This window comes from Melospiza melodia, chromosome 6 (assembly GCF_035770615.1).
Source record: "Melospiza melodia melodia isolate bMelMel2 chromosome 6, bMelMel2.pri, whole genome shotgun sequence".
NCBI lineage: Eukaryota > Metazoa > Chordata > Aves > Passeriformes > Passerellidae > Melospiza > Melospiza melodia.
Window position 1 is genome coordinate 47,085,491 of NC_086199.1, and position 22,720 is coordinate 47,108,210.

At 39.6% G+C, this 22,720-nt stretch overlaps 1 protein-coding gene across 2 annotated transcripts; it reads right to left on the reverse strand.

The window, feature by feature from the left end:
- Positions 1 to 1,071: 1,071 nt before the first annotated feature.
- CCDC34 (coiled-coil domain containing 34) lies at positions 1,072 to 22,286 on the reverse strand. 2 transcript variants are annotated; one of them, XM_063160533.1, is made up of 6 exons: positions 22,112 to 22,286; positions 17,557 to 17,689; positions 14,836 to 14,943; positions 4,537 to 4,695; positions 3,946 to 4,081; positions 1,072 to 2,766 (listed from the first exon to the last, which is right to left on the reverse strand). In XM_063160533.1, the coding sequence occupies exons 1-6, from the start codon at positions 22,264 to 22,266 to the stop codon at positions 2,552 to 2,554; spliced, it is 906 nt and encodes a 301-aa protein (XP_063016603.1). In that variant the 5' UTR covers positions 22,267 to 22,286; the 3' UTR covers positions 1,072 to 2,551. The 2 variants fall into 2 exon arrangements, with proteins under 2 accessions (XP_063016603.1, XP_063016604.1); XM_063160534.1 differs by lacking the exon at positions 4,537 to 4,695.
- Positions 22,287 to 22,720: the final 434 nt, after the last annotated feature.

Genomic DNA, 22,720 nt, shown 5'->3' on the forward strand with positions numbered 1-22,720 from the left:
GACTGTGCCACAAAGCAACCTGCTGGACAGACCTCAGCAGGTCAGAGAAAGAATGTAACAGAAAAAAGCAAATAACCTTGAAAACCAGAGCTGAGGAATCTCAACAACTTCTTCGGTCACAGGGCTGGAAAAAGACTTTCTAACACCTTGGAGTAATCTTACCCACAGAAACCCAAGATGAAGTTATTTCCCATGGTGTTCCCAGCAGCTCACCTGTGCCCCAGGTGCCAAATCCAGCCTGGTCCAACGGGCAGTGTCCCCACACTGCTCTCAAGGCTACGCTGCTGCGTCTGCACCTCACCCAACAGCAAAACCCCAAATCCTGCTGGGGTCACCATGATATGGGAGCCACCACCAACACCAAAGAGGGCTTTGAGCATCTGCTCACAACCTTTTATCCCCTCCTGCTGATGCCCTGCCCCTGTGTGTCCTCTGCTCCCTGTGTGACTGCTCAGCACCCCATGGCTCCTCACCTTCAATAGCATTCACCTGTCCTGCACAGCGGGAGACAACTGGGGATCAGCCACAGCCCCACTCCCACAAACTGTGCCTACAAGAACAGAATTACAGACAAAGATGGACACAGAGTTCTACATCCTGAAGATAATGTGCAGCCTTCTGTGTGCTGCTACTTACCAGAAACACAGTTTGATGTTCCATGTGTTATACAGACACCAGACTTCTCCTAAATGCACACAGTAAAATTAAGACTTTGTGAAAGTCTAAATGCAAACACAAACCAAATAATCTCTTAAATCCAACTGTAAGGTGTTGCAGTCTTGTTAGCATTTGCCACTATTTAGAAAGAACAGACAGGCATATTGTATAAACTGATTCACTCAAAGTCATGGTACAAGTAATGTATTAGGTATAAACTTGATATGAGATAGTTTAATATTTTTTACAATTTGCTCTGAAGAAATTAAAATATTATATTAAGCCTAGAACTAGAATCAATAGAAATTCCAGAATGTGACTTGGTGTGTTTTCTTACCACATAAATTTTATAATGTGCAATATACTTTTTAATATTCTAACTTTCTAAGGATAACAAGGTATTTCTCACAGTGATACAACTACAACAGGAAAAATAAGTCTTCTTTATTTCTGCTTTTTTCACCATTAATAACAGAATTGTTGAGACTGGAATGGACCTCTAGAAATTATCTAGTCCAACTGTGTTGTTCAAAAGAGGGCCAACTGGAGGTGGTTTCTCAGGGCTATGTCCAGTCAAGTTTTGAGTATATCCAAGAATGGAAACTCCACAACATCCCTGGGCAATTTGTTCCAGCATTCGATGACTCTTCCTCTTAACATTTTTGCCCTCTGTTTAAATGGAATTTCCTGTACTTTGATTTCCACTCCCTGGGCACTAGTGAGGAGGGTCTGCTCTCTCTCTCCAGCCACCAGGTATTTACAGACATTGCTCAGACATTAGTGAAGTTTCTCTCCTTCATGCTGAACTGTCACAGCTCTCTCAGCTTCTGAAAGAGATGCATTCTTGTCAGATGCTGCAATCCTTTAATCATCTTTGCGGCTCTTCACTGAGCTTGCTCCAGAACATCAGTGTCACTCTTTTCCTGGCACATTGCTGCCCAGGAATGGGCCCAGCACTCCAGTGTGGTCTCACATAGTTATGGCACAAGGGACAGGCTCTTCCTCTGCAGCCCAGGAGGCTGCTGGCTGCACTCACCACATCCATCATCAGCTGTCCAGGTGACTGATGTGAGGCTGTGCTGGCCTGCAGCTCTGCATCCACACCCCTCCTGAAGGCTGGCCTGACATTCACTTCCTTCTAGCTCTCAGCAACCTCCCCTTATCATCAGACCTCTCAAAGATAATTGAGAGCATCCTTACAGTGACATGTGCCACTTCCTCAGCATTCTCAGGTGCACCTGACCAAATCTCACAGATTGAGGCATGTCATCACTAGCCCCAAACTTCACACCCCTGAGCAGCTCTCCCTGGTTTGTGCATATCAGGGCCAGCAAAGAGCCCGTGCTTCCTCAAGAGCCTGCAGCCATTCCTTGCAGCACTCCAGCCATCCCACTAGATCTCTGTAATCCCAGTGACATGATAACCCTGGAACTGAGGCAGGCCAATTCCTTCCGCATTTAGCCAAGAACTGTTTTAAAATTTGTTACAATTAAAACAATTTGTTACAAATTAAATTTATCTTTAAAATAACCTAGTCAATACTGTTGCCCAAAAGAATAATTAGATCTACAAAAGAACTCCTTCAACAACAAGAGAGGAAAAGAAGAAACAACCCTGTGCATTTTATTGGCATTGAGGTACAGTCCCACAGTCCCATTACAATTAATCTTTTCCTTTTTCTTAAACTAAAATGCAATATAGAAAAAGCATTAAAAGCCTGATTGGTCAACTAGCAGTAAACACAAAACCTGCTCCAAAAAAAGGGGAGGAAAAAAAAAAGGGGGGGGGGGGGGGAAGGCAGGCACAAAGCAAACTGCACTGGACATATAACTACACAGAATTTCACATTTATGGCCCCATTTGGTCAAGGTTGTAAGAACATTTTTTCTTCCATCTATAGCTTCTTTCTGCACAGGGATCCACTACAAGGGTTACTCCTGGGCTTAGAAATCACCACTGGTAAAGCTGCACATGGCTGACAAGATGCAGGTCTCTGACTCCTCTTCCTGCTGAGAACTGTGTCTTCCTTTGGGGGAGACACATGTACTGGCTTCCAAGGAATGGGGTTACAATATGCTGGAGCTGGATACAGATTTCTATCAGCACTTCCTAGAATATTTAGAAAATACACATAATTTAGAAGGAATATTTACACCACAAGCTTGCCAATACAAGCAGTTACAATAATTATACAACACAACAACATCTTCAGAGAAAGCACAGTCACATCACATAATTAAAGTGACTCAAAATGATAACCAGTCCATCTTTTTGCTTTTTAAACAGTAACTGGTATATTCTTCACTTCTACTTAAATAATAAGCAGGTTGAATGCTCAGTCCTTTGTGTTCTTAAGAACTGTAAATGTCTACAAATTGGCTACTTTGTTTTACCCAACCACGTGATGGAAGGATATAGTTCAAAGTTTGTAACACATTACACTGAATCACACGAGTGAGTAGACAAATATTCTTCAAAAATGACTGAAATAAATGATTGCAGCTGTCAGTCTGTAATGCAGGTCCAACCAAAACAGGAAGGCAAGGTATATCACTATTTAAAAATAAATGTAAGCAGAAGAGTAAAGGCTGTTCAGCTGCTTTATACCTGTCTCTTGAACATTCAAAAATCAGAATTTTGGTCTCAAAACTATTTCTGTTGCAAAGTCAAATAGAAGCAATTATTTCAGTTGCACAGAAAAATAAGATGTTTTCAAACAAAAATGGAACACGATTACAGAAGCCAAGGAGGTGCAATGCAGGTGAAAAACAAAATTTTAGCTCAGAACACAGGTTGGTGCCCGTCTCCTTTTTCAGACAGGACTTCTGTCAGCTTCTAATAGTTCTTGGATCTCAAAACCTCACCTCTTTTCTAAGGTGGATTCAGGTGTGCTGACACACACTTTCTGTAACACAAAACTAACTTGACAATAACACAACTAATTTGCTTCACAGGACCCAAGACTTTGCTCTAGTGATTCCTATGCCTGGTAAGAAAAATCAGGTAAAATCATCCTTTGGTACACCACATAATTATCTCAAATAATGTCATTTTCCTCCCAAATAACAAAAAATAAAGGCTAAGAAAAATACACAAAAGGTCTCAACCTGTTTCCCTGATTTATAGCATAGTTAAAGTAACCATTCCTATGTGACAAATATTAGATGAGTGTCTTAATTAGATAGTATTAGATGAGTGTCTTAAACAGCCTTCATTTTACACTAAAATAGAAGAAGGAAGGAACCACAAGCCCAAGTCACTTCCTATTTGTGTACTGTACATACAAACCTGTAGACCTCCCATTTGGGAAACCATTTAAAGCAGGCTGTGGTTTATTTCGAGCATTTTGCAGCCATTCCTTAAAGATTTTCTCTGATCTTGTTCTCTTCTCCTGTAGCTCAGCCATCCGTTCTTTTTCTTTTTCCTAGAAATAAAAAAAGAAAAGGTACTACTAGACAAAGCCCTGTACAACATACACAAAATAGTAAATAGTATTCTGCAGATTTCCAGACTGCTGAATACAATTCAAGTATTTCTTCAAATACAAGCACCTTCTCCTAACAATGGAAAAGATGCACTTTTTTGGTTTAAGACTGAGAAAAACCCCAACCCCCAATTTCCATGTTAATCTAGTGTTTCCCAATGAAAAAAACCAAAGGCTATTAGCAAAAATGCATTAATATGCATCTTACTTTGCTGACCATACCACAGTGCCTTTAATGCACTAACATGGTAACTCTTGAAAGATTTTTCTTCATGTACAACACTGCCATTTGATGTCCATATATTCAATGTAAGATTTGAATATATCAAATCTGAATCTGCAATAAATTGCAGATTAAGTAACTCCATCCAAATAAATTGTGAGTTCATTAACACCTTCTCTTTCTTCATCTTTTCTGCCTCTTCAGCTCTCTTCTTCTCTAACCATTCTTTATACTTTATGTCAGCCTTTTCTTTTAGCTGCATTTTTTCCAGTTCCCTTGTGGCCTTTTCTGCCATTTCTTTGCTCAGCTTTCGTTTCCTTTCTCTTCTTTCCTATGTGAAACATATCAAAGAAATGGAACAGACATTTTTTTAGTATATTTCCGTGAGTGATTCTTTTGAGGAATACAGTAAATTTTATTACACATTTACAAAGAAAATTATCATAAACATTAAAAAATATGTGATACTGTAAGATCTTTGAAGTAAGAACCAATCCACTGCTATATTCCAGGTATGATAGACATAGAAACTTGTCAAAAAAATACTATAAAAAATTTACTTTCTGATCTCCTCAGATTTACTGCTCTGTTTTATTTATTCTGAGATTTTTTTAGACACTTTAGACGCATCTCAATATTTCTGGGAATGAAATACATGTTGCAATTCTCAAAAATGGTGTGTTAGCTTTACCTGTCAGTGAATCTAGAGCAAACTACAGTTCCAAATGCAAGTCAGGTAAACTTCCCCCTTCTATTGAGATATGCAGATTGTTCAGCATACTTCAGCATGAATTAAACAGTAAAAAAAGTTCACATAAAAATACAGTTCATGTTTTGTGGTATTCTCTAAGTATTTTATACCCTTTAGTTTATCCACATAGAGACTACTTCAATAAATCAATCCACACATTCCTCCTGCTCCAATTATGAAATGGAAAATGAGAAAACACATTCTAGGGTAAGCAAAATGGTAACTTGAGGGTGAAGTGAAATTGCTGCCTGTATGACTTGGAAGACAGAACACACCAGTGGTGTCATTCACTTCTGCATCTTTGCAGTGTGTGTGCATCCAACAACAGTGTTCTGAGGAGCTTTCTCTAAGCAAACAACCACGCACCCATTGGCCTTTGCCTGATCTGGACAGGGAGGTATTTTCACTTAAATAGTGACAATAGCTCTCATTTCTGTTTCTTGTAACCTTTATGAAGTGTCTGGAATCTACTGATTGATTTTCTTTCTGCTTAACTCAGCTCTGAAGCAACTGCATCCACGTGCAGAAACAAAAATCTACCAGATAAGCTGTGCACATGACTTGGAAGACAGGCACAAGGCTAAAGACCAGTTTCCTCTTAATAGAAAAGAGCTGTTGTTTTTCTTTTAAGAAATCTACTTTTACACTTCCCTGCACACTCCTCTTGAACGAAGGAGATGGGTAACTTAGCAGAAAGTCATCCTGACTCAGAATTATTACAGTTGGCAGTGTGGATATAAATGCCTAGAACTACAGCTGCAAACCATAATAAATAAATGCAATATGGGAAAAAGACGTTCACAAGAAAACCAGAAATTCCCATTTTACCATTATATATTACAATTTTCCCATTAAAAGAACAAAAAGGCAGAAATCTCGAGCTCTCCCTGTCCCTCCCCCACCTTTTTCCCAGGTTTCCTGCAGTTATGGAAACTCCAGTTATGCATAATGAAGCAGAAGCCATAATACTGCACTGGGGACCAGCACAACTCCCAGACTGGCCTGAACAGGATGGTCTAAACTTGCTGGCCCAGTGCTTGTGCCCCCACACCAAAACCACCAGGAACCCGATAAAGCCACACAGAGAATAAAATCCTCAGCTCATGTTGCTCTGCAGCACACTTACCTGATTTCTGCCAGCTCACAGAATCACTGGAGTTAGTATGTCCTTTTCTGTTTGCCAGCAGCAGGAGCAACACTACAGCTGTAACATCAGCAGCTGCCCTGGGCACTGTGGGATTTCCCCCCACCCACCTCCTCTTGCAAGCCAGACTTTAGCAGCTCTATTTACCATCATCTCCAAGGGGGATGCTGTTTCACCTAAAATCATTAGGATATTTTCAGTAGTACTGCCTGGCATACTCTTGTCAAATACTCTTATGTGACAACAAAGACTTCTCTGTGGACACAATTTCACAGAACAATTGCAATTTGTGTTCTAGCTCTATTTTCCCCTTGATTTTTTGTTGTTTGGTGGGTTTTTTCCATTCCACTTCTAATACATTCTAGCAATTATCAGCTTAATCTCTTTGGTGGTGTAGGGAAAATGTTAATACATTCCAATTACAATGCATATTCTGGAATGTAAAACTACACAGAATTATAAATCAGTTGGTCCTATTAAAACGACTTCCCAACAGTGAGGCCTGTACACGTGATAAAACAATTTACAACCAAGACTAATGAAAAAATACATTTCATTGTGGGAACTAAAAGAAATTCAGATTCTGACATGTTTTTATGCTAATGAAGCACGGAAACAAGATCATTCCTAACATGAAACAAACGTTTCCATATTTTAAAATGCTGAAAAGAAAAAACAACGGATTTTTGGCAAATTACTTAAACACCACCTTCCTGAAAATAAACCAAATAACCAATTGTCTAGGCTTTTCCTCCTTCTTCACCTACAATTCATCTCAATCCCTTTTATTCAGAGCTGCTTCTCTGTCTCTTCATTACTAAATACTCCCTAAATGCAGGAACAATGGCTGTCCAGGACACATAAGAAGCATTAATGTAGATGAGAGATATCTGTGAAATCACTGAGTTAAACTATGCGAGAAGGTGGCTTACAAAGGTTTTGCACATTTTGTTTTTTGCTGACTTACCTCTGATACACATGAAAGTCACAAAACTAAGAATCATCCAAAACTACAGTCTTTAGCTAAGGGTCCTATTATATAAAAGACATGAAAATAAACATAGGAGAAAACTGATAACAAAAGGGCTACTTCCACACCTAGGGGAACGGTTCCATAATGGAAAACCATTATAAGCAGAAAGAAGACAAAATCTTTCTAAATACTATAAAAGAAAGACAGGGAAGTTCTTTACTTATGTGTCTTAAATCACAGTATTTAGATGAGTTTAGCTGCTCTCTAGGCTGACTCAAAGTTCAATTAGGTCCTATGTAAACAATAACATGCCATACACACTAAAGCCACAACTGTTGCTGAGTTTTACTTCCACTGAGACATCCCTAAGATGGGGACTCCCTGCAGAATTGTAGACTTGACACTGCCTAGAAATTTTTCTACAGACAAATCAGAAATGTTTCCTCTTTCTCTCACAATCAGAACAGATTTTCCTTCATAAAGTTACTGTAGATCACATTCCCAGCTTTAGTAACCTGTTCCATGTCAAGCTTGTCACCCTGACTGTCCCCAGCTTTTTTCCCATCCTCACTATAAAAGCCTATCAAAAATTCTGTCCTTGTGCATATTAATGTCCATGTTCTTCACTCCTTTTCCTTTCTTTCCATGTATATGAGAAGGAAGAAATTACTTGTGTATGCTTGGTGTTGTTCAGATTGGGTTTTAAAAATTCTCTTTGATCTTGTGTTCAAAACAGTCACAACCTATTCACTAAACCCCCAGTAAATTTACACACACTACTATATGGTTGTGGGTATGACCTAAATTAAGGTATTGATTGTAAAACATCCAAGAAAGGCTTGTTCTCCTCCACCCTGGCCAAGCACATGACCAAGGAGAAAGGATACAAATCTACGCTGAAGGTTCAGTGCTCTGTGCTGTGATTCCATCAGCTCTCAGAACCCATTGAAGCCTGGCTCAGGTGAGTGCTTGGAAATCCCCCAGCCCACACAAATCATTTGTCCCACAAAGCTGTCACGGTGACTGTCCACAGCTTGTGTCTTACTGAGTCAATGCTAACTACTAACTTCTCCAGAAAAATCACACCTACATGGATGTGGTGAATGCTCAAAGGATTTTAAAATCTGAAGAAGTGTCCCACTTCCTTCCTGACAGAAGGTAGAAATAGTAAATAACTTTCCATGCAGGGAAAAAACCCCTAATTGCTTTTGAAACAGAGGCACTATATCAACTAGAAGAAAACTACTAGAATATGTATTTCCGTATTTTCACATCAGTGAGTAATTGAGAGGCTGGAATGTGTAAAGTGCAGAGGTGCTTTCTGTTCTGCATTTTCTATGTAGACTGTCACTGAGCTGAAGTACTTCCAGAAACTAATGATGTGATTGATATTTTTAACATAGTTCTCAAGGCAATCCTTTCCATTTTAGGATCTGCAGAATGTGACATTCTTCTTTTCACAGGTAAGTGTTCTACTTCACAGCTGTTTGCTGACATCTTAGCTACATATTCTAGCATCAGTTAATGCTGACTGATGGCAAAATACAGGAAAAGCCCACATGGCCAACATCAGAACACACATCCTAATTTACTTGTTTATCTTCATAATAATTGTGAACATCAACCACTTCTGGCAGTCTTGGAAATCTGGGTCCTTCAAACAACTGTAATTATCTTTTCAACTTTTCCCCATAACATCACTCAGTGACCACGCCTAACCCACACCAATACTTCTTAATCTCTCTAGAATTTCCATGTGAAAACAACAAGAGGCTAGAAAGCAGATCAGCAACAGTCTGAGCTGCAGATGGCTCTTGACAAGCTGGTTTATACCAATTTACTGCTCAAGTTCCCAGAGTCAGGGCAGACCCCACTGCAGTCTGGGAACTGGAGAATTACTGCATCTTTCTCCCAAAATGTGTTCATGTGGGGACTCATGTATGGGACAAGCACAAAGTTTCAGTGTATTTATTCCTGGAACACTCTTGGGATCTTCAGAAGAATGTGGATTCTATAACTGCTGCTGAAATACATGAGCACTCATTCACCTGTCACACTGAATTCCTCTTCCAAAACTCTGTCTAAAACTCATTCTAACACTCACCATAAGAAATTAGTTCATTCTACTTACAGAAATCTAAAGGTAATTAAGATTCAGGTAAAACCTAAAATTATAACCATGGCATTGATCATACATGATACCACAGAAAAATTCTGTGTAAAGACTTTTCAGGTCCAGAGAGCAAAAGACCCACAATGTGGGGGGAAAAAAAAATCCTTAAGAAATTAGGCCCAGACTCAGAAAAAAAATTAGATTCGTAAAGACAGATTTAGGTATGTAAACAGAAAATTTTCATTCTTAAATGCAGCTGGTTCTCATGACTGGAAAGCATTTCTACTAGAAGCTTCCCTCACAAACACACTTCTTGAAAGGTTCCAGTCTTAAACAAGTGGACATCTTAGCATCTCTTTCAAGTCTAACTGCCAGCAAAAACCATGTCACATCATCAGGCTCTCCATTAGCAACCAGAGCTTTGACTCAACAACAGTTCAGCTGTAAGAACATGAACCTAGACAGGGAAGATCTGGATTTCATCACATTTCTGCCAGAGGAGATTGCAATTAACGTGTCCCCAAGCTGCAGGCTGGCATGACAGGATTCTACACCCCTTCTGTGGGAGTGCTGCCATTCCTCACAAAATCATTATCAACCCATTGCATGAAAGAGAGAGAGCATGAGCAAGTCCAGCTTTTGAACTTGAAAGTCATGCTCAAGCTGTGGAACAATGTGTGCTCTGCATTAACCATGCTGAGATAAAACACACATTAAACAAAAAGCCTTTGGTGTAAGAGTTGGCATCTAGGTGTCTCTTCTGGAGGAACCAGCACACCAAAAAGGGAATTCTGCTCCAAGAACACTGTCATTCATTGCTGCACACTGGGTTGGTTCTAGGCTTTCATGTACTCCTTAATGCAAATCTTCAATGAAAAAACATTCCAACAGAACTTTTCCATCCTGTACCTAACTTCCATTAAAAATTGTATTTTTCAGTAAGTAAAGAGGACTCATAGAAAAGAATAATAAAAACTGTTGAACATCCAAATTCCATTTTTAATACCTGCTTGGTAATATTTACTTTTATGGAAAAAACCATAAAAAATTGTTGCCTTACTCTCTATTCAACCATGCATGAAGTATTAGAAATGCTACAGTCAATTTTAGATTGGCATTTGAATAATTGATTTTTCCAATGAAAATTCTAACTTCACTACTTGTGCTCTTACAACTTTGCTAGTGTCCTAGGTTGACTATATGATGATTTTATCCTTAATTGTCTTGTTCTGTTTATGCTGAGTAATAAGTTTTGTACCTTTAAGATCCAGCTAGGTATCACATTATTACAGGATAAAGAATTACATGCAAAGACTAAATACAGGGATGTTACCAAAAGGAATGTCAGAATTATTCAGTTATTTTGGAATGCAAGTATTCCTCTTTGGGGATTTCCATCACTGCTGCAAACACATGCACAACACATGTAGTGGGTTTTGGTTTGGATGGAGTTAATTTTCTTCATAGCAGCTCCTGCTGTGCTATGTTTGCATTTGTGAACAAAATAGTGTTTGTGATGACAGGTTATCAGTAAGCAGTGCTTACAAAGCTTCAAGATCTTTTCTGCCTCTCCCCCCATGGCACCAGGGCACAGTCTGGGGGTGCACAGCCAGAACTGACACCCACCTAGCCAAGGGAAACCTCAGACCATCCTGCTCAGCAAGAAAAGCTGGGGCAGCAAGGTGGGGTCTCAGCTGCCTCCTGGGGCTAACCCACAACAACAATAATATAAATATTTATATGTACACATGTATACATATGAATTGGATACTCCAGATCTTTCTAACTTCATGCTCTATTGACATTGTAAAAATGAAGCAGCTTTGCAGAGCCAGTAAAGGTGGATTAAATATGATTTAAAGATATTATATTAGATTGCAGAAGATAGAGTGCACTGCACCAGCGTTGTTTTTTTAATATGCAATCAAAAAGCTGCTGTCATCAGGCCTCAGCTTTAATCCTAACATTTTATTCAGCATTAATTCCTAAGAGGTTCTGACTGTGATGACAATGATAAAGAATTAAACTGTCATGGCAGTTTACAGGCTCTCCACACTTTATGCATTCACAATGCATTTCTCAAAAGCTTTTCATACTTTGATTTTAAATCAGCAATTTCACAATTACAGGTGCCTTACTAAAGTGTTCAGTCCCACAGCTGAAGAGAGAAATGAAAGAGATTTCACATCAGAAGTTCACATAAAACAGGAAATGAACACCAAACTTACTTGCTCAGCATTTATAACAACATTCACTTCATTTTTATCAATAAATCTAACAGTAACTCAGAGATAAACATTTTAGTTACATAAAAAATCATGTTATGTTCATTTTCCTTCGGGAATCAAAAGCATGCTAAGCATTATTTTACAGTTAAAAGATTTCAATTGACACTTGCTAAAAAGTCAACAGACAATTTACTGTCTGCCCACAAACGGCTCAACTTTAAGAGGGAGACAAAGTAAGACTGTTTTTGTCCAGGAGGGATCTAGTATCTTGCTGAAAATTGTAAAGGCATTATTAGGTCCAAGATAGTGCCTAAAAATTTGTTTTATAAAGCTTTTAATTCCTAGTGAGCTGAAAAAATTTGCCATGAACTAATATTTGTATAAACATATTTCATGGCTTAGAATGTTCTTTGATGACTCATATTTCAAAATATTACTTCTAGTTCATTTACCACCTTTAAGAACCACAAAAGCTATTTACACAGAAGAATACTAAATAGCTAGGATTCCTTTACTTTCAAAAATAGCTTCTGTAAAATTATTAGAAGCATAAGAAAACCGTAACAGCATATGATTTTTAATCTATATTAAATAATTAAAACACCAATAGTGGACAAAAATAGTGTTCAAGCTTTGCTTCCTAAGCTCACCCTAAAGGACTATATTTAACATCACAACTAAAATTGCCATGCAGAGATACTGGGTTGACATACAGAAAACCAGAATTGTTTTATGCATATACAAACATCCCTCACATTTCCAGCACAATGACTGTTCCAGCAGTGTCTCCTGGTGCTGGATGCTCAAGATGAAGGAAGAAGCTTGATGTGTGCTCACTGTGCTTTCCTTTCTTTATCACTGCTGTACTGAGCAATGGGAAAGGACACAGACTTGAGGGGATTACAGAGCTCAGGTCCCTAAAGCACTGCCTCTTCCAAATAAAGCATTTTCTGCTCTCTGCACACAGGGCTCAGAATCAGTAACTCAGCTTGAAAAAGGTCAGTGCTTAATGCAAATTTCAGTGAAAAGTACTGCAAGATTTGCCCCAGGAAGCATCTTTGGATACTTCTATGAGGAAATGAAGTGTTTCCCAAATAGGAAATATGTACACACTCCCCAGGAGAATTATATCAACTGTCAGTGCTCCTGACTCACACCTCAACTACAGCTGAAATCTTGATGCACCTTTAAAATCTTAGTCACTGAATTGACCTATTTGTTCTTCAGTCTGTATCCAAATCCACAAATAATCTTGCAGAAACTTGAATTGGGAAGTCTACACAGCACAAATGTTCATATCCTATGGACAGCTAAGCTTTTAAATTCAGTTGATCCTTGATTTGAGTGTGGTGTATAGGAAAGACTAACCAATTAATCATCTGATTTAAATGAAAATCAGCTTACTGTTTTCTAAACACTTGCTCTAAGGATGACCCTATGCTTCCAAAACATAATTTGATGAAGTCCAGACACAAGCATGTTTTTTCTCCTGTCCTCTGGGCTGCTGCAACTACCATAAAAAAGACCTCCTAATCCCATTGAGAAGAGAAGACAAGTTGTTAACCAGTAAAACCACGAAGTTCCAAGGAAAACCCAAATCAGTAGAAATGTATGGAAACTGAAGGAGGTGGTAGGGGTAGTGAGGAGGAGAGAGAAGGAAAACTTGTGGTTCTGAACTTGAACTATTTTAAGAGGCAGACCAACTCTTTCAAGCCAATGAATAGTCACAGACACACAGAATTTAATTTTCATTTAAATTTCATTTTGGAAGAGGAAAATGGAATTGTGTGTGCTGAATAATAAATCTACTTTTTCCTGTGTACTTTAACTAGTAATATAAACCATAAGAAATTAATAGAGCAGGATAGGTACTGCAGTGGGTTTCTGCCAATTACCCAACCAGCATTAAGACTAAGATTAATTAAGTTAGATTCAAATATATGTTATTCTAGTGGTTCTAGGCTGAACCTGAAGGAGTTCTAAAATCATGGAAACAAATGTAGGAGGTCTGCCCACCCAACCCAGCTAGTGCTGTAGTGATATTTTGGGTGAATGTTCATCTGCTTTTGCTCAGAAGCAGAAGTCAATGCAGTGAGCAGCTGGAATTGCTACAGACCATGGGACTATGAACACAGGAACTGCCAGGGCTGGACACACCCTGGGCTCCCAAGGGCTCCCACTGTCACTGGCATATTGTCTGAAAAATCCCCTTGCCCAAAATTCTTCTCCTGGGAATCTGAGAAGCCTCAGAGAAAAAGGCAAACAATAATTATCTTATTTGCTTCTCCTGTGTTTTGCTGCTTTGGAATGTGGTTGGAGATTGTTTATCCAACATGTGGATTGTTTTGACTTAATGACCAATCACACTCCAGCTGGGTCAGGACTCTAGAAGGAGACACAAGTTTTTCATTATCATTCTTTGTAGCCTTCTGTCTGTATCCTTTCTCTATTCCTCAGTATAGTTTTAGTATAGCATTCTTTAATATAATATAGATCATGAAATGATAATTTTGCCTTCTAGAAACATAGAGTCAGATTCATCATTTCCTTCCTGCCACAGGGAATCCCCAAAAATACCACACTTCCTTTGCTGCCACCCAGGGCACGTGCTCACCTGCTTTGACACAGCTGTCACACAGCCCCACTGAGATCACCAATCTGTTTCTGACCCTGGACCCAGGCACTCCTTCAAGAGAACTTAAAAGCCTTTTGATCCCACCCAGAAATTAATTACCAACTGAAGGAATTCCCAGTTGCTAACTGTGCTCCACTGAGAATTCCCTCCATCTGGCCCCATACCTCAACTTCCCCTCCTAAACCATATCCTCTGGTAAATACTCCTTGCCTGCCCCTGGTGATATTTAACTAAATCCTCCTTCTGGCTCTACCTGGTGTACAAAACATTGCACACAGTCAAGATGTACACTTACCCAAAAATGTTTGGGCACTGAACCTGGGAAGTCTCGGTGCACTGAAGACCAAAACCCCAGCTACCATCAGCAGAAGGCTACTGCACAAGATGCACACCCACTGTCAGCTTTGTGACTACTCAGAAAACAAATCCCTTTGTACCCTATAGAAAATAAAAATCACTCTCGAAAAAATGTTCAGCTGCTTTGGCATGTTTTTATAATTTTCAATTAAAGCAGCCATTTACTTAGCAAACTGAAAACATGGATGGCCAAACAGACTGAGTAAATTTTACACAGGCTTACTCAAGCATAGCATGCACTAGAATATTTCCAGCCAAAGCAATATTTACCTCTTCTCTCTTTTTTAGGACCCATTCCTTGTGTTTCTCTTCAGCTATCCTTTTTCTTCTTTCCCATTCTTGATTTCGCTTCATTTCCTCAAGCTGTTTATTCACTTCCTAATTAGAAAAAGAGTATATATTTCAAAGCTGTGGTGACCACTTACAGCAATACTGGCAGTAGTGCTGCAGTGAAAACAATGTAAGCATTAGATTTTGGTAATTTTTCTTCATTAAGATTCTGGAAAAGAGGAATGGCAGTCAACGCAGAAATACTATGAAATACAATTAATGAAAATCCCTAATTTTTAGGATATTAACTGGAAATACATATTTTTATTAGGCTTTGGAAGCAATTAAATGCATCAAATCATTCCTCAGTTTATTGAAATGCCTTTTTAGTCAGTAGACTCTTAATTTGCAGCAGTACTTTCTTACAATATTTAAAATTTAGCATGTGTACTGCTCTGCACTGTGGATGGTATGAAAAGCAAAGCAAAATATTATTCACCTGTGATTTTTAGTACCAGAACTACTAGAACTTTAGGGCTTAACCTAAGGCTTACTAAAGCCAAAATTATTGTAGATTCTAGCAAATTTTCAAACAGGAGTTTTAATTTGAGAGAAGAAATTTTCCAAGTATATTAATATGACATACAGTATATATGCAACCATTTGTATCTCTCCAGTGAAATTAATAAAGACAAAACATAACTAAGGAGACAACTGAGATGTCCACCTTCTCCAACAGTAACATTAACACAAAGCATTAATTTTCAATGAAAATTCATACCTTCAAACACAGACAGATGGAATTATTTCCATGAAATTGATTTTTATGGTGCCTACATTGCAGTCAGTTTCAGAGACAGCCCCCTTTCTTATGACATAGAATTTCAGTTTAGTAAGACATCAACAGAAGCTTACAGAAAGCTCAAACACCCACAATAGAGACACAATTTCAAAATACAGTTGTTGCTGTATTGAGGCAAAGTTACCCCAAACAACATGTCTTTTGAGTTCCAAGACACCTGTATTGCAGGGATCTGGTTGCTGTAAAAGCTGATTGTCACTGTCATATTTTCTGAAAAATTCCTTCACCAGGAGTTCTTCTCCTGGGAAGCCGAGAAGCCTCAGAGAAAAATGAAAACAATATTATCTCATTTGCTTCTCCTGTTTTGCTGCTTTGGAATGTGGTTTGGAGATTGTTTATCCAACATGTGAATTGTTTTTACTTAATGACCAAGTGTTGGGACTTGGGAAGAGTTCACGGGTTTTTCATTAGTATCTTGTTAAACCTTCTGTAAGTATCCTCTCTGTATTCTTTAGTATAGTTTCAGTATAGTATTCTTTCATATATAATACCATAAAATAATAAATTAGCCTTCTAAGAACATGGAGTCACATTCTCAATTCTTCCCTCATCCTTGGGACCCTGAAAATACCCCAGCTGATGGCACTCTGAGCACCTTACAAGACTCAACCTAATTGCACTCCAAATGTTTATCCACCTTTTTGACATGCAGGGCAGACTTTGTACTAATGTCAGCAAAAGATCTGAAACCTCACTGTTGTTTCTCAGGATACCAGTTTAGAATACTTTTATAATGCAAACAGAGCAATATTTTTTGGTATAAACATCACACATTTAATTCTCTTCTGGCATCTTACAAAAATGTTGATTATATCACACTGTCTTGCTGCAGTTTAACATCTAATGTTTTCAAAATCTTACAAATGATATGGCTGTTTTCTACATGGCCTTAAGTAATGCTTATTCTACGGCTGCTCTTAATACTGAGTTGAGAGACATCTGCTAGCTTTCATTTCCATTGCCAATCCAGGATATAAATGGGAAGTCATGAAACGTTTCGTGCATGTGGATTAACAGATCAAAGCATATTCCTCAAGCTTAACAAACTCCTTTGGAGTACTGCTGACCAACAGTGGTAGGTGTTCTATAAACAACATGAGGTAGCCAACATAAAACTTTACAGACAATCCCAGAAAGGCTAGGAAAAAATTCAAGGTCAAATAGTTACTCAGTAACTGAAGTGAGAAATTATCTAATTTTGATGTGATTGTTCTAATCACTACCCAATACTTCCCATTTGATTTTCTAGAACGGTATCATTTAATCAACTGCAACTACAAACAGAGTAATCAGGAAAAGACAGGGTGCTCTCACTTAGTTGTGTCCCAGCCCTGGTTCTCAAGAACTGTTCATCTGCAAGGGGGAAAAAGATAGAATGAGGGAAAAAAATGCAGCAACAGGGATCCCTTTCCTGGGAAAGGACACCAAAGAGTTGTAAAGTTAGGTGCTGAGTGGGTAACATTGTTCCTCAAAACTAACTGAGTAGCTTGGCATTCTTACAATCAGCACACACCTCATTTTCTTCTACAAACTACATGCAAGCCTATGTACCCATGATGAAAATTAAGGCAGTAATTATATAAATGTTTACATCTTCTAACATGGAACCATTACCTGACAACTGGATAAACAAAATATTATACAGCACCAGTTCAATGAAGTACAACATGCAGCAAAAGAAAATGCACATGACATGACTCACACCAGCACTGACAAACACAAACACTATGGAGGCCTAAAACACTGCAAAAAACAAAAGGGGAAAAAAAAATACTTGTGTTTCTACAACCAAGGAAAAGAAAATCCTGTGTCTGCTCTCTTCTGCTGGACTCAGACTCAGAAGAGCTGGATGTCATCACCTCTGCAGCCTGAGCCTGCAGGCGGGCACGGAGCTCCTTCTCTTTGCCAATGAACCACTCTTCCCATGGTGACAGGTTATCTTTCCAAGGTGACACTTTTCTCTCCTCTGCTGTTTCAGAGCGTTCAGCCCTCCTGAATTAAAAACAAGAAACAGAAGAGAGTATTATCTATAATGTATTTGATTGAGAAGTTAAAGTGCTACTGTCTTGAAAAAGTACGTTTCTTTCATGGCATAATGTGACAACAATGACATAATTTTTCTACTTGTTTAGTAATCTCCTTAATGGATAAATGGCATTTATAATGCACCTCTGACCACCCTCCTTACAGTCTACATTTCTCTTGCTAAACTCTAAACTGTGGAACAGATTCAAACATTACCTTTTAGGAACTAAACTAAAAGAATACCCATAACATCAAAGTGTCACTTTGCTTCTCACAGATGGAAGCCGAGGAAAAACAGAGATTTAACATTAACATCCTGTCTGTGGTCACAAGATGCTCCATGTATCCAGTGGTCTTTAGCACAAGCAAAGCAAAAGCAGAGAATGTTATTTTCTTTGTTCAACTCTTACACCAGTGGATTCATGGTATCAAGCAACCTCAGCATTAAGAGTCCATTCATTATGAATCCATCCGTTCAATCCAGGAAGTCTTCCACATTAAAACACTTTCACAGGAAATGTGCTTAAGAAATACAGCCAGCATACAACACTTGGTGGTATTATACAAGGTTCAATTAGACTTTTAATAGGACACCTTATGTAAGTCACTCATGAATAACGCAGCATTCCCAGCCCCAGGTCACAAGTATCTTTTATAAGATTCTATACATGTACTATTTCATAAGTAACACAATATATTAGGGTCCAAGTCAGCAAAATTTGAAAACAGGTAAAGAAATTTCTTTAACAGATTGCTTCTATCTGCCACAGTGTGGAAGGGGCTAGCAGCAGGCCTGTTAGCTAAAGGAGTGAGAAGAGGAAGAAGAAGAAGAAGCTGATAAGGAGCTTTCTCCAAGGCCGTAACCAAGGAGATTAAGAGAAGAAAGATAAGAGCATTCTGCAGCTGGATGAAGCATTTTTAGCAAGTTAGCTGGAGTCATTATAACTTTTCACCAATAATATGCTATTGACTTCTTGTGGCCAATAGTTAAGGTAGAAGAAGGGTAAACAATTGGAAAGTGTATAAAAGATCAGCCATTTTCACTAATAAAATATTGCCAACTGAGATGCTTGTGGTCTCTGCTTTGTGTTGTGACTGCCTCGACTGCGACACCACAGAATTTCTTGAGAACAAAGCAATGAAACTAGACTTTACTATTTCCTATGGATGTACAGGCTCTGGAAATACCTACCTACATACATATTCCACTACAGTGAGGAATTCTGTTTGCTGAACCTAAGCTACACAAGAAGCATCCAACAAGCATATTAGGCTAATGCTGCAGAAATAAAATTTGTAAATGTAAGGCATCTGTATTTTATCAATCTAAAGTACAATATATTAATGACACAGCAGTACTCCAACACTCAACTGCACAACATTTTCTGTCCCACTCATCTTCAGAGTACATTTCTGTGCTAGTAAGCATTTGGGGACAAAGTCAGTGTTACAGAGTGTGTCCTACTCTTCCCTGTTGTTTTACCCATGTATGTTTGCACTAACAGGATTTTGCTGGTCAGCTCAGGGTGACTGATTCAGACTGAAACTACCTGAAGCAGGTTTATTTCCCCAGACAAACCCACTTTTACGGTGTGAAATGCAAAATAACAGAACTGACAGGGACAACCCTGTCATTCTGCTGCACTCCAGGGCTTTTATGCTGCATCATTAATAAAGACCAAAAATTTAACAGAGGCAGCTCTTAAACACATACATATAATAAGAGATGCCACTTAAGAATGCCTAATAACACATTCTGTAAGAAAATAAATCTCTGAAAGTTCATTAAAGAACAAAAGTATGATACATTCACATACAGGAAAAAACCCCATAACTTTGTACAGACTTGACATTTTGGGCAGGGACATTTCCTCAATACATTCTTTTGCTTTGTGTGATTTGCATTATGGCACCTAGTGGAACACGACTGACAAATTAAACCAACTGTAGAAAAGGTACAAATAGGAGAACAAATAAATTAGGAAAAATAAGATTTATTATGTCTTTTCTTGTATCAGTACTCATGAATTTCAGGCTGTCAACTTCTCAAAAAAAGTTATTCACAGTAATAGATTAAAAACTTACTGCAGACAAGTAAGAAATAACACAAAATGAAACTTAAACAGAGGAAAACACAAGCTCAGTATTAAGACCTGTTAGGAGAAACACTTCTCCAATACTGTGTCTAAAGCTCTCCAATTGCACCAGAACCCAGAACACCTTCCTTGGTGTGCATTGCAGCCACCAGTCACACTCTCCTGGCACATCAACTATGCATTTTAAACCTCACACACCTTGAATTTCACAGGACCATTTTCTGAAATTCTAGCAGTTATGAACTTCTTCAAAATAATCAAAGTAATAAACTTCTTAAAATAACCCATGCTCAAGTGCTTACTTACATTTAGCTGTAAGTATCTTAAATCACACCAGACACATTTGGCATTAGACCTAAGTCTGATTAACAGTGAACAGCGATTATCGGTTGCTGTATATTCACTAAGGTGACACATCAAACATAACACTGGACCCACAAACGAAAGCATGAAAATGCCTAACAGCATTAACAAGATCTTGCTTTTACCCTTTCTTTTCTGCAAATATTGCATTTCCCACACTGAGTAGCTGCTTCCAGCTAATTTTTGTGTTGTTTTAAGAGGAAACAGCAACAACATTCAGAGTGCATGAATACATGGGGAGCTGAATAAGAAATAGTTTTTCATTATTATAATTCTGGTACCTTGGTAGCTACAGACATAAGCTGCCATATGAACACAAGGTAGGCACTTGGTGCAGCACAGCAGCAGTGCTACCCAGCAGCACAGGGTATATTTAGCCCACTGTTTAGTCATGTGAAAAATGCCTATTTTATGATTGGCTTTTTGCAAATATTAAAATGAATATTATATGTGTTATGTTAGAAAGTTATGCTGTACTAATTTTCTTAACTAGTGTGTAAATACAGTTTTAGGTTATAACATAATGGCAAAATAGAAACTATGCTACATAAGATACTTTTCTTAAAGAAAGGACTCTCACCGAGCTAGCAGCCACAGGACACCCAAATCTTCTAGAGAAAAAGAATTTATTGCTCCATTATCAGAAGAAATGAACTTCTTCCTGCCTTGCTCAGCCCTGAAGAGCTGTCAGGATTAAGAAAGAGTTGACACTGACCAGACAGAATCATGTGTGAGAGGTATGAATATGCAACAGGCTATTGTTTTTAAGGGTTAATCCTCTGTTAATGTGGGTCCTTTTTCGGGCTTATTTTGCCCAGAAAAAGGTACCCAGGCTGTCCGTAACTCTTTGTTCTTATTGTCTTGTATTGTCCTAATCTCAATTGTTCAAATTTTTATTACTCTAATTATATTACTATTTTATAACCATTTTATTACTACTAAACTTTTAAAATTTTAAAAAACAAGTGATTGGCGTTGTTCACAGTCAGACTGCCAGCTCAGGCCCTACAAGTGGCTGTGTTCAGCTGCACCTCAGTGCTGCCAGACAACACTGCAGCGACGGGCCCGAGTTGGGAGCTGTTCCCAACAGCCTCTGAAGCTGCAAAGACGTGCTGCAGCTTGAACAAACTCCAAAGGGCACGAATAAAATTGCTCATTGGGAACAGTATAGAGAGAGCTAACAGAAAAACCGGAAGAAGGGACCATAAACCGGCTGGTTTCTTCACTCAGAAGCTTCTGGCTGCACTTGAACACTCTTTCCCCGGACTTTTAGCACCTTTTTCAAGAAATGCTTGTAAGTAAAGTGCAGTGTGGTCCATATTCCTTCACTGCTCTCCATGGAAATTTGAGAACCCTGCTGGAAATCTGCACCCCGTGAAGCTCTGCTGCCCTTCCTTTACTTCACCGGCACTTTTAGCTCAGCTCAGCCTCGCTAGCTGCATTCACCCCGAGTAAATGCACAAATCTGTGAAGTTTCCATCATGAAACTGTTTTCCAGATTAGGATCGGCTCTCCCTGCTCTTCCCCCTTCTATTTTAGAGGGAAGAGGAATGATTCTCCTGTCAAGCCAGCGAGATCCCAAGTAAAAAGAATGCATTTTACGTTTGCATATTATTAAAATGGAGTAAGATTAAGCCACCGGAGCAGGAGCTGTGCAACGCTTACGATACAAAACTGACTGTGGACCCAGCTACAAACTATGCAAAACAACCCTACAGTCTGCAAGCACTTTTAAATTAAGGCAGGAAAGACTGTAGCCTATAAAAATACTCATGTGTCCACTGAGAAGACTTTCCAAGACAATAAAAAGGAACAAAGCTCTTAAAGCGCTCATCTCCAAACAAGGCTATATTTATGTAAAATAATCTCCTGTCTCCGGCGGAGGGAAGCGAGTACAAGGGCAGAGCCCGGTCCCTGCCGCGGGGGTTACCTATGGCCCGGCGGGCTCCGGGAGGCTCCGGGAGGCTCCGCCCGCTCCGGGGAGCTGCAGCGGGACGGGAGCGAGAGCGGCGAGCCCTCCGAGGGGCTGGGGGAGAGCCGGCCCTCAGCGGGCGAAGGGCTCGGGCCGATGGCCCCGCCGCTCATGGCGGGGGCCACGGCGGGCGCCGACGGGAGCGTGCACCGGTTACCGACAAGGGCGGTTACCGACGCCGGCAGGGCGGGCTCCGGCAGGGGCGGGCTCCGGCCGCGCTCCCGACGATCCCCGCGGGTCTGCCATGGCCGCTCCCTCACGGCCCCGCCGTGTGCGGCCCTGAGGCACGGCCTGGGGAGAGCCAGCGGCCGAGAACGGCGGCCGCTGCCCCGCTGGTGGGAAGCGAGCCGAGGCCCCGCAGCGCTGGGGTGTGCCGGAGCTGCCCGCCAGGGCGAGCACTGACACGCCTGTGCTGATCCATAGCAACTCCTCGCAGCTCTTTATTCCTCAACGTTTCTGCGCACGGACCGGTGCAATAAACAGGGACCGGTAACCTCATCTGCAGGTGGCAATCCTGACAGATCACAAGGAGGAGACATCTTAACATTCAAACACTCTGTAATTATA